General features: G+C 41.9%; 1 protein-coding gene across 1 annotated transcript in view; it reads left to right on the top strand.

Moving 5' to 3' along the window:
* LOC147140040 (serine protease HTRA1A-like) overlaps positions 1-13,032 on the top strand; it is a 29,112-nt gene extending 16,080 nt beyond the window's left edge. Inside the window, exons 5-10 of the mRNA XM_086045584.1 lie at positions 7,342-7,536; positions 7,621-7,653; positions 7,814-7,928; positions 9,858-9,915; positions 10,052-10,147; positions 12,142-13,032. Of these exons, the coding sequence (XP_085901710.1) occupies positions 7,342-7,536; positions 7,621-7,653; positions 7,814-7,928; positions 9,858-9,915; positions 10,052-10,147; positions 12,142-12,310 (666 nt within the window). The 3' untranslated portion in view covers positions 12,311-13,032. The remainder of the gene's footprint in view (positions 1-7,341; positions 7,537-7,620; positions 7,654-7,813; positions 7,929-9,857; positions 9,916-10,051; positions 10,148-12,141) is intronic.
* The last annotated feature ends 290 nt before the right edge of the window (positions 13,033-13,322 follow it).

Here is a 13,322-nt window from a genome sequence, read left to right as displayed (position 1 = left end):
ATCAATGTAAGTGTGACCATCACAGGGTTCCAGAGTTGTTGAGTTCCATTCTTAACCTCAAGTAGGAACGCACCGCAGTTCGTCACTAACTTATGCTAATGGAGTAGTGAAGTCCTAATTTCTGTAAATATTTACAATAAAGGTATTTGTAGTTGATAAATGTAAAACAATAAAATGAAAACCAGTCAGTATGATGGTAACTGAGTATATCTTTTTGTGACTACATGTTGTCACGCCACTACGCAAGCTAGTTTATTGTGCTCCGTTCATAACCTCAAATGTTGCGACAGTCGTAAACTGACAACCCTGTTTAGAATGCAAAGACTTCTTTGTCTCATCCTCCATTGGTGTAAGTGGACTTTATTCCATTCCCAAGGTTTGCGGTCAAGGGCTTAAACTCTGGGGAATACATTACGTCTGGAACTTCAGAGGATTCGGGAATAAGGGGAGGGGGTGGGATGCGGTTTTGGAGGGCAAAGGGGTTGAGGAAACAGGGGACCCAGGGGGAAAAGGCAGCAATGCGGTCAGCTGGCCTAGAAAACGAATGGTCTGTATAGTCTTTGAGGCTTTCTGTGAGCACAGTGGCACGTGGCAATGCACAATAAAGATGCACAATAAAGCCTCATATCATATCATTATTTCACTCAAAGTGGATAAAGCAGCTTGGAAGTCTATTCATGTGTAATGGAAGCCCAGAAAAACTTGAAAGCTTCAATTTGTAATAGCGTGGAAGAGCATTTTACAGGCTGGCTCCTGAAGCTTAGCTTAGCTTTTCTCACTGTGAAAGCCAAACAGGATTTTACTAGCGGAATAAAGCCGCAAATGCTTGGCCTGGACAGTGCACATGTTAGAAGAACTGGACCGAGTACATGGCGAAAAAAACAAAAATAATGAGGTGATGAAACAAGCATGTTTTCCCACCTTGCTGTCTTGTCAGCTAACTTTATCTTATCTACCTGGTGTGCTCTTCAGCTTAGCGTTAGCATCAGCTGATGATGTAAGATGTGCATTGGAAAAAAAAAATGCTGAGTATTTTGTGTTTCTTGTGTATTTTGTGTGCTAACTAAAACAATTCAAACTCTTATTATTTGGAATTTGTTGGTCTCAAAAGTGAATTAATTGCCCAAAAAGATAAAGTGAGTATTTTTGAGAAAAACTCAATGTTTATTTGCACTCACCAGCTAACATTAGCTTAACTGCTTGGCATGCTTAGCATCAATTGATGACTTAATTTCAAGAAGAATAGGGCTTTGTCTAATATTTATACCTTTATACAGATATAGTGAGACTCAACATTTTTTTCGCTCTTCAGTTTGTTCGTTTTTTCTGGCCTACTTTATTAGCGTGCTAACAGGTTCATTATGAATGACCGGAAAAAACAACAACACGTTTTTCCCTTATGAACATACTTTAAATGAAAGGGAATGCCTTCATTTTCAGTGTAGAAGCAGTACCAAAAAAAATGTTACATACGGAGGGAACACCAAGGACTTGGATTAAATTATTAAATGGATTATTATGGATTAAAAATGGATTCAATAACAATTTCTCCTCAAAATTCAGCGGAATAAGGCTAATAACTGCAGTGAATCACCAACATCCAAGTATCAGTGCCTCATCTTTGCATTGCAGTGCCTACAGGAACTGCACAGTGTGTTTCCACCTATTATTATAAACCCAACATTCTCTGTGGGACATTTGCCTAGTGCTGGTTTTGGTTTTAAAGACGCTTTAGGAAACATGTCTGCGTTCATTTGCCAAGAGAAAAAAAAGAAGAGCCTGTGTCCGTGTATGAAATGTGCTCCGGCCATCATCTCGTTATCTGTTACATCGGGTAAACGTTTCCTCAGGAAATACGAGATTCTGACTGATTCGCATCCCTGGATAATCAGTGGCTATGGACAAAAATATGTGTATACTGTATGCGAGTGTGTGTCAGTGGAAGACGACTCAGAGGGGACACGGAAGGCTGCAAGTCTGTTTGCCAGTGGAAAGACGTTCATAGACCGGCCAAGAAGAATGAATCACTTCAAATTCTCCCTCTGTTTGACCCCAGCTTTGCTCATCTCTGCATCTCTTGTCCGGTGTAAACCAAAGAGCTTCTAAATTCCAAGGAAAAAAGGGACTAAATTTAACACTCACACGCTCTCTATGTGGGTCTGATTCAACTTTTTGACGTTCTAGTGGACAGGAAAGACTTTACCACAATGGTAGAGTGGTTATTAACATTTAACAAATCCGTCATTCCTGAGTCATTACGTTTTTATGTCATTCACTCAAGTGCAGAGTACCATTTATCTGATGGAGGCGTCTAGCTTCACCCATATCTAAATGCTTGTGCTGTTGTTAAGTGGGTCATGAATTGTCCACGGGAGGCCTCTATTTGAGAAGAGACCTTTTTACAAAGTGTTTTGAATGGTTGACCCAGCTGTACATTGACTGGGTTACAGAAATGTTAGAATTGGAAAGATAATGCATGTCTGCCAACACGTTTTTATTTACTTTATTTACTATGAATGGGTAACCTATGGATCGATTGGTCAACAGAATGGTGACACAACTTTTCACACCGCAGCGTTGGCCAAAACTGCTGTTTCATTTCTGAGAGTTGGAAAAAGAGGCATCTACCGTACTTGAGTGGAGGTATTTAATTTTTAAACTAAAGAATTGGTCGCTGTCTTGCTTTTAAACTGGCACCCAGACCCCCTTTCTGTGATTCTAACAATTCCCAGGCATGTTGGTCCTTCCCACAATGATGCCTCTCAAGTACATTATAATTGAGTCAGGCGTACAAAATCTCCCTCCCAGTAGTTACTCATTCTGAAACGTGTGCATTCACATGTCCACATATCCATGTCCGCATACAGTATCCGCCCACGCTCAGGGTCACATGTGGCCGGTCAGCATCACTTAAGTGGTCCACATAAGTACACATCTGACGGTAAAGAAAATGGCCACACCATGCCTCATCTCCTTCTCATCATTGTGATTTGGGGAGTTCAAAAGGTTTTCTTTGCGGCGTCTCGCCAGAGCTTGAACACATCAAAAGCATATGCTTGCCCTTATGTGAACTGCTGGACCTCTAGCAGCTCCACATGGAAGGAAACCCAAGTGCTTTTATGCGCCCGTGTCAACAAAGTTAGCGTGGCCGGGCTAGCTTAGCTTTGTGACCACGGTGTGAGGGCGGCTCTGACTAACACCTCGGCTGGTTAGTGTGTAACTTGTAGTAGGGCACTTCATATATACTTAGCCATGACTAGTACTTCTAAGTAAATGGGCACATTTTTTGTCCAGTTGAGAACAAAAGAGTTTTGTCCAGTTAGAACAAATGGGTCAAGTCTAGATTCGGAGAACAGAGTACAGTCCAGGTTAGATATGGTACAGTTTAGTACAACAGAGTAACGTAGAGTTTGGAACAACATGGCCCAGTCCAGTTTAGGACAACAGAGTACAGTCCAGTTTAGGACAATTGGTCCAGTTTAAAATAAGTGGTCCAGTCAAGTTTAGGACAACGGAGTTTATTCCTGTTTGGAAGAACAGAATCCAGTCCAGTTTAGAAAAACAGATTACCGTCTTGATTAGGTTGTTTGGTCCAGTCCAGTGTAGGACAAAATCCTCCAGTCCAGTTTAGAAGCTCAGAACACAGTACTCTTTACACGACAAATGGATACTCTGGACAAGAGTTCAGTACAGTTTAGGATAAGTGGGTCCAGTTCAGTTTAGGACAACAGAATCTAGCACACTTTACAAGTGGGTACAGTCCTGTATAGAACAAAAGATTTCAGTCCAGTTAAGGACAACAGAGTGTAGTCCAATTTCGGACAAATGGGTCCAGTCCAGTCTTGGGCAACCAAGGCAAGGCAAGTTTATTTGTATAGCACAATTCAACAACAGGGTGATTCAAAGTGCTTTATGGTCCATTTCAGTTTAGGACAACAGAGTACAGTCCAGTTTCGTACAACAGAGTCCAATCAAGTTTGGTATAAAAGAGTCCAGTTTAAACCAATAGACTACAGTCCAATTTAGGAAAACAGAATTTAGATCAGTTTTAGACAAAATAGTTTACTATAAGTCTATAAGCAAGTCTACTGGGACATGGTTGCAGTATTTGCCCTTTGTAGCACATAAACAATGATGCTGAGTTTTCACCTGGCTTCCATTAAACAGGAGTTAGTCTTGTTGCTTTGAATGGTGCCCTTGAGGCAACCAAAGCAATAAACCTTTTAACACAGATGCTCTTCTTTCCATGGCAGCTGCGTACCTGCAGAAGAGGGAGTAGGTCACACATGTGCAAGTCATAAGTAGGTCTCGAGTCTTAAACGTCAAGTTTCAAGCAAGTCCCAAGATACTGTAGCAGCTATCAGTTACCTCCACTAACGTTTAAGCAATTCGAATCAAGTCGTAAATCAGCTGTCAAACATATCCAGCCCATGTCCAGTTTAGGATACAGTCCGATTTAGGAATCCAGTCCAGTTCGGGAAAATTGTGTCCGATCAAGTCAATCATTTGTCAGATATATCCAGTTTATATCCAGTTTAAAGTACAGTCCAATTTAGGTTTACTGTTTAGGAAAATTCTGTCCAGACGGTTTTGGACAACAGACTACAGTCCAGTTTAGAACAACAGAGTCCAGGGTATCAGACTCAAGTCCGATTCAGAACAGCAGAGTCCTTTCCAGTTTAGGACAACTGAGTTCAATCAAACTTAGGACAACACAGTCCTGACTAGTTTGTAACAACAGAGTCAATATCCAGTATTGTTTAGGACTTTTGAGTCTAGTCCAGTTCAGCACAAAAGAGTCCATTACAGTGAAACTTATTCCAGGGCAGGAGTGCGGTGCAATTTAGTGGATCCAGTCCCGTTTAGTACAACAGAGTTCAATCAAATTTAGGAAATCATAATCATGTCCAGAAAAGAGCAACAGATTGCAATTCAATTTTGGACAACAGAGTCCAGTCCAGTTTAGGAAAACTTGTTGTAGTCCAGTCCAGGACAACTGAGCTCTGTCCAGTTTTGGACAAAGCAAATGGCACACTATCTTAAAAATGCTGAAATATAAACAAACAATACTTGTCAAGTCATGTAGGGCAACTATAAGTCAAGTCATTTTGATACATTTTCCCGAATTTAGTCCCGAGTCAAGTCATGTGACTGGATTAACCCACCTCTGCTTATCTGTCAGTCCGTCTTATTTATCCCACATCTCCTTTTTCTCAGTCGTGAAATTTATCAAGTGCATCAAACGCAAGCTCCAATATTCTTCACGTGCCACTCGTTCCCACCGCCCAGAATGAATTAAAAATGAATGAATTCCGACACTGCTAGATGTCTTCTGTTTGTGTGACTTAACATGGACTCTGCTTAGCCATCATTTTTTTTTTTTTTTTTCATTTGTGGACTTGACTCACACGTGTCACATTCTCTTCCTGTAATTTGTGGTGTCCGTTGTTCCCGTCTTGCGCTTTTATTGCAATCCCCTGCTTGTGTCTTTGGGTGAAAGGCGCGTGCACCCTGGCTTGAATAGCTGCAGTGAGTCACGGCTCTCTGTTTACCGCAACTTGTGACAGTTTGCTGACTGGCCGCGGCGATAATGTCGAAAAGAGCTTCACACCTGACCGTTGTCACGTTGCCGATAAACCGATGCATTTGGCACGTTTTGAATTGTCTTTTTTTCATCTGGATTAGGACGGTTGTTGCTGTATGCTGATGATGTAACTTTGCTTTGCTTTTGACACTTCCTGCGAGTGTTCTCATTTGATATTTGTGCGTTTGACTGTCTCGTTCAATATACTCGTGTCAGGTGTCTGTTTGTGTTTGCACATGTCAAACACTGTCAGGACTGCCTGGTTTACGCATACACACACACATACACGCACGCACACACAGTGTGTTTGTGCATACAGGTATCACGTTTGCTTTTCACACCGCAGCGTTGACCAGACAAACGCCACAATGTCCCGACGGAGGCGGTGGTCTCTCAGCAATGATGGTGGCAAGTTTAGCGTCGCCCGTCTGTTAAGGATGCTTGCTTGTGTGTTTGTTACTGAATCATTTTCACTCTTTGGATGCACAATCGGGGGTAGAAAATAGTCTCTAAGTGCCCACTCCACAGTGTCCACTCCACAGTGGCCAACTTTACATCATCCGCAAGTGGAGATCTTGCCGTTCCTTTTTAAATGTATTTTGTAAGTGCCGCTCTCCTGCATCTACATGCCATCTACTGCGCTAACTTTAAAGGGAATTAGGGGAGCCGCTTCCATTGAATGGCAAACAAGCAGGCTGCGTTCCCTCCCACAACGGCGCAAACGCCCCCTTGTACCTGTTCCCATTTAGGAAAAGACAAAAAAAAAAGATTCCACCCATCCCTTTTTTTCAAATTGCAGCCTTTGCAATTCATAAGTTGCATAATCATGTTGATTTGAATTTGATTAATTGTTCAGCCTCAGTTCCAATTGATTTGTATTGTGTCTCTGCTCACTTGGAATCTTCTATTCCTTTGCCAAAATGGACACGAAAGTACTTATTATATATAAGAAGTGAGTGTGTTGGTAAAGTGGCAGCAGCGTGATGTGGTTTGACTGCTGCCTTCCCAGCAGCATGAGATGATTTCACCAGCGTGGAGGGATAAATATAACCTTCCTCTGTGTCTGCTTCTGCAGCGCGAGCCGCCATGCTCCTCGGTTTATAACTTAAGTTGGCCACACTGTTATTATTTACCTACAAAAGCGTTTTTTTTTTCCAGCCATCTGTTTCCACGCATGTGCAGCAATACAGAAATGCTTTGTCAGCGAGGTTTTTCTGTGCAATAAATCATCTCAGCGGCTAATGTTTTAGCTTTGCTCGCTGGTTGTGGGGATGCTGTGGGAAAAGGAGTTAATGTTTTTGTGTGGGAGTGTTCAGTGGGATGTGCGTAGTGGAGTTTTTTTTTTTTCCCCTGTGAAACCTCCTTATGACAGCCAGAGGATTTAAAAAATGAGACACTTTTAAATGTATCATAGATGATTGATTGGGATCGTCATAGAATAAAATAAAACTTTATTGGAATTGTAAAATAACAATCGGCTCTTGAGCTTCTTGTTCAGTCAAAAGAGAACTGTAAAAAAAAAAAAAATGTAACGATTACAAAAAGATATATTCTGTTATACAAATATAAAAATGTGATTTTTTTCTTTTTTTTTTTTTTCAAAAAATACCATACAGTGTTTAGTTATACAGTGGCCTGGGTGGTTGGGGCGCCATTCATTTATACTTATGTATGTACTTTTTTTGTTGTACTATTTCCAAAACGTCCACCTTTTTCTCACTAGAGTGCATTCTGTTCCATTTTCCTCCACTCTGCAGACAAAGCTCCCCGTGCTGCTGCTGGGCCGCTCGTCCGACCTGAGGCCGGGCGAGTTCGTGGTGGCCATCGGCAGCCCGTTTTCTCTGCAGAACACCGTCACCACGGGGATCGTCAGCACCACCCAGAGGGGGGGCCGGGAGCTGGGCCTGAGCAACTCTGACATGGACTACATCCAGACGGACGCCATCATCAACGTATGTGGCCTGTGCATTATCAATTTACAGTATACATGTAGCGATTACCCCCAAAATATTTACATGTATTACTTTTCTTGACAGTATGGCAATTCCGGTGGACCTCTGGTCAATCTGGTGAGAGATTTTTGTCAGACTGCAAAGACTTCAAATTGCATTGTTCCGTTCTCTGTTTGACACTTCTGGATCGTGAAACATGCCCGGGTCAAACTGACCCAGGAACATTAGTGCTTTTCATGCGAAACGAACATAACAGGAAGCTCAATGATACTTTCAGGACGGCGAGGTGGTCGGAATCAACACGTTAAAAGTGACCGCCGGCATTTCCTTCGCCATTCCCTCAGACAAAATCCAGCAGTTCCTGGCGGAGTCGTACGACAGGCAGTCCCGAGGTGAGCTGAGCTGACGACTGAATCTGTCTTCATCCATCTATGGCTGCGCCTTGCTGCCAAGTCATAAGCGGAGAAATTCTGCCTTGGGGCGGTGTTATGTAAATTAGTGATGTCCCAATTCACTCATGGACACAATTTCAGAAATAGGCAGCTAGCAAAAGAGTTACTTGGTTATTGTTTTGCACTTACACCGGAAGTCAACCCAAACATATTTTTTTCAAGAATATGTTCCCAGCAGGCCAACGCGTTGAAACACAGCATTCATCCATCCATCCATTATCTGTACCGCTTCTCCTCACAAGGGTCGCGGGGTGTGCTGGAGCCTATCCCAGCTGTCTTTGGGCAGTAGGCGGGGGACACCCTGAATAGGTTGACACAGCATTCAGTTTGTGGAATATAAATTAAGCAGCAAAATGCACTCGTTTTTAGCTGTCTCTGGGGGCGGCCATTTTGTCTTCTGTTGACTGAAAATTACATCACAACTGCTCACAACGACCAATCACGGCTGACCTGTTTTCTGAATCTGAGCCGTGATTGATCGTTGTGAGCAGTTGTGATGTCATTTTCAGTCGACAGGAGACAAAATGGCCGACCCTAGAGATGGCTAAAAATGAGTGGTGCAACACTTATTCCACAAACAGAGCATTTATCAGAATGCCCTGTTTCAACTAGTGGGCTTGCATAGAACATATTCTTGAAAAAAATTTTTTAACGTTGACTTCCCCTTTAAAAGCACATCAGGGATCCAACTATTTGTATACAAGCTGTTAAAAAGTCAATTTTCCATTGTATGTCCTCTTTACAGCAAGTTTGTCGAATCCCGTGGTGTTGGAAAATTTTGTAGCTTGCATCAAGCTAAGAAAAACAACTGAGGAGATTAGTGTGGAACTGTCCAAGGCGTTTATTAAAACCCGGAAGGAAAGTGGTTAACCAGCATCTTCCAAGCTGGAATATGGTCAGGGGGAAAAAAAGCTGTGTTTAATAGTGACTGTTAAATTATTTCCACAAGCGTGTTGTGAAGAGAACTCGCAGGATTAAGACTTAACAGCTGTGTTGTCTTTAGGAAACCGCTTGTCATCAGTGAGGCTAATTGGAGAGGGGAAGGTGGCAGTTAAATGTTGATGATTGTGTTTGGCGCTGTACGAAGGTAATGGCTTCATCAGGTGAAGAAGACAGGCGGATAATTGGAGTCGCGATGCCAACCATCACGTTTTGTGCCACCTGTACAATGGTCCTTCAGGAGGCAGTTTTACGGTCTGGAGTGGTTTCAAATGGTCCACTCGGGTGCGTTACGTTATGCGTAGCCCAAAAAAATGAGGTCAGCTGACTTCCTGAATGTCCTAAATGATTTGCATTTTGCAGATAATGACACATGATATAAACCCGATGAGAATCTCTGGAAAATAATTTTCACAGTGGACTGATTCCCTCTCTTATCAATAAGAATGCTTGTCAAGAAGAACTATGTACAGGAATAAATAATAAATGCATGCAAAAGCATAGACCTGCGTCAAGGTTTAAAGAAAGCAATAACAAAGGAGGAAACAATTGTGGTGGGGCACCACATGGTGTAGATAAAGCACTATATAAGTGCATTTACCATTTAATATTCTCTTCTATATTCTTTGTAATCTCCTGAGACAACTCTCTTATTCGCTTCCTCTGGTCCATGGTTAGTGTGGGACACACCATGTCACCAAACAGCACAGTAAATACTTGTCACACTTCGAATAGGCGCACCTTCTGATTAAAAATGTGAAGACACCTGTGATGAAGGACTCACCTTGGTTGAACATTTTTTAAAATCTTTTCATGGGATACCGTCATTTGTGTCCAGGCTTGTTTCATGAGTTTCTTTTTGAAAAGAATTCTGTTGAAGCACAAATCCAAAGTAATGAATGACGTCGTTGTCTTCACGTCTCTCTGCAGGCGCGGCAGCTGCGAAAAAAAAGTACATCGGCGTGAGGATGATGACTCTCACTCCAGCGTATGTTTCGCACGCCGAGACGCCATACGCTTCTTGCATGATGGATGACTCCACTTTCCGCACAGAGCTTTTTAGTCGTTACATCTGTTTTTTTTTTTTTTGTTTTTGTTTGTTTTTTTAACGTGTGTGTCTGCAGACTGGCCAAAGAGCTGAAGAGCCGACATCGAGACTTCCCTGACATCACCTCTGGCGCTTACGTCATGGAAGTCATTGCGAAGACGCCAGCTGCAGTGTGAGTGATAGTTTTCACACATGCCTCCTAAAGGATAAACACATTTTGGAGTAAAGAATTCACAGAGCACTCACTGAAGTACTTATACATTCAAAATCACATCTGGATATATGGATCTGGATATATGGATCAATGATGGAAAGATAAGTGGATGGATGATCTATATAAATATATATATATCTATATATAAAGATGTCGACACATACATATACACATATGCATATCGTTGCTGTCATGTGAAAAACACTTATCTCCATTTTTTTTCATTTTGTTATTTTTACATGAATCATATTTCCGCGTTACAGACATCGCATTAAAGTGAAAAATAAAAAAAAGTTTCCAAAATTGGAGATAAGTGCTTTTCACAGACCCCGCCGAAAAGAGGCTACCGTGGGTCTTTCCTGATTGGCCGAATCATGTGACTCACCTAAGTCACCAAATGTGGTTCCCTGCTCGACTTCCACCGACAACAAACCACGGGTATGTGCCCCAAGCCTCTAAAGCAGCCCCCGCCATTCCAGCAGAGGTGGACGGGGAGGGGGTTTGAGAGACGCTGAGATCAGCCGATTCCTCCAAGCCTCATGCAGGAGGGCTCCTCTCTATGCTGCGGTTTTCCCGCCTTTGCCCCACCAGGCCTCGTTAGTGTCTAATATGCACAATAACATATCTGCGGTGCACTTTGATGCTTTAAAAGGGGAGTGCGTGGGCTCACTAGAGAGAACCTTCTATTAGCCTGATGGGCTACAGAGCAGGGTTGTAATAGCCTTGGAGGAGGCCACTGGCACCACAATTGAAGTCTCAAAATAACATGTATAATGATATATAACATAATAACACAACTCAAGTCACATTTAACTACATAACTGCTCTAATATGGATAAGTGAGTTCAAAGCAACCGCGAGACTAACATGACATCCCTCCACCTTATGTGCACTTCACTCTCAGAATAGAATAGAACAGAATGGAATAGAGCAGCCGTGATTGTCCTTGTATTGTGTTCAATGAAATTAAATGTCTTGCTTCATAATTTCATGTCATAATCAACTCAATTTGAATGTGTCAAAGGCCACCATTTAAATGTGCAACAATATGATTAAAGGATTGAATCAACCCAAACACATTTTTTTCAAGAATATGTTCCCAGCAGGCCCACTAGGTGGAACACGGCATTCTGATTAATATTGCGTTTGTGGAATTTTGGCCATCTCAGGGGTCGGCCGTTTTGTTATTTCTGTCAACTGAAATAGTGGGGAAATGATAGGGAAACTAGTTGTTTCGCCACAGATGATACAGAATACATGCTTGTGACTATTGTCAGATTGTCTGTCTACACGTGTTGCTGCATCGTTTGTGCTGTGAAGTTAGCTAGCCAGTCTATCCTGTTTTGCAAAATGGGTTAGCATTAAGCTAGCGTACTTTGCGCCCCTCGGATGTGAAGATAAGATTTGATTGTTGGTCTGCAGAGAGGCTTCTATAGCATTCTACCCGGAGAACAGATGAGTGGAACGAGGGCAGCTCCCGTGGTGTTAATAAGTACGTGCGAGCGTAGCTGTGGTGGTTCGTGTTTTACAAGGGACTCTTAATTTAGCGGCTGCAACGGCATTCGCCTTTTAATTCGCAAACTGCATCCGTATGACTTGAGTGACTACAGATTTACTGTTTTGTTTCATGTGTGTGCGTTCCCGTGATTGCTTCATCGTGAACATGCTTAGGGCACATGTTAGACTAAAACTTGTGTGGGTAAATGGATCAGTCCAAGGATGAGTAAAACATGATATCAACCTCATGTTTTTGCCATTTGATATTAGGTTTTCACCGAACAGCAGGTTTACCGGTATATAAAAAAAGAAGCTAACCGATCACCAATCCGATCACAAGATAGAGCGATACGTCTTTATGTACTGTATGTTTTATTATTTTAAAATGGCCATTGGCTAGTTCCAATCTGAGTTTCGTGGCATACTGAGCGACCTGTCCCTTGCGTGTCTTGCAGCGGCGGCCTCAAAGAACACGATGTGATCATCTCCATCAACGGCAAGAGGATCTCCACGGCCAACGACGTCAGCGCCGCCGTCAAGAAGGACAAAAGCCTCAAGGTGGTGGTGCGCCGCGGCAACGAGGACGCCATACTCACCGTCGTTCCGGTGGAGATCGACCCCTGACCTCTGAAATTGCAGCTAGGTTTTACCGATCACCGGCGGACTACCTGGTGGTAGTGTGTGTGGGGGTGTGGGGATTCTATGGACACGCCATCCTCCTGTGAGTTGCCAGATTCTGGAACATTCTGGCGATATGCCTTGAAAATGAGCGACTGTACGGAATGCTGTAAAAAGCCATGCTGTACTTCCTGTGTGTGTGCGTGTGCGTGTGAGTGGATGTGTGCGCGTGTGTGGGGGTGAGTGTGTGTTTGTGTGTGTGTGCATTTTCACGTTTCTACTCTTTTTGGGTCACCACCAACAAACAAGAAGCTATTGTTGTTTTTGTATTAAGTTCATTTTGTCTTCCTTGTTATGTATATTTTTGTTGGTTCATATGTAACAGACAATCGCGATTTTAGGTCCATTAATTACCTGACATGTTTCGGCGTGTACTTCCGCCTTCATCAGAGAAAGCGTCAGGTAATTAAATGACCTAAAATCACGATTGTCTGTTATATATGAACCAACAAAAATATAGCTATTGTTGTTGTCTTTTTTTTTTAATATTAGTGCTCAGTCAGGCCTTCCTCTGCACTTTTGTAGCTATTTAGAGACTCGCTGAGCACATCTAATGTGTATAATTATTGTGTTCTAACCTCTTTTTTTATTGAAAAAAAGTACTGTAGAATATTTTTTGATTACGTGACGTCGAACGGGAATAAATGGTTTCGCCTTTGGTTTTTGAAGCGTTGTACTTTCATTTGCGTTCACAAATGAACTGTCATAAAGCATTGCAAAATAAATGTCAGTATAATAAAATCATAATTAATTGATTGTTTTTATTATGATTAAAAATAAAAATAGAAACAAATATAAAAAACACCTAAATATATTGAAAAATGAAAATAACTTAAATAATAATGCATACAACCAATGCAACAATACAAAATAAAGCCAAATCCACACAGAAATACCTAAATAATTATTAGAATTGAATTCAATCAAAATAAATACACATAAAATGAAATCTATGATA

Source organism: Filicampus tigris, chromosome 11, assembly GCF_054856515.1.
Source record: "Filicampus tigris isolate MCC_2025a chromosome 11, RoL_Ftig_1.0, whole genome shotgun sequence".
Lineage (NCBI taxonomy): Eukaryota > Metazoa > Chordata > Actinopteri > Syngnathiformes > Syngnathidae > Filicampus > Filicampus tigris.
This window is presented reverse-complemented; position numbering and strand designations above follow the sequence as displayed.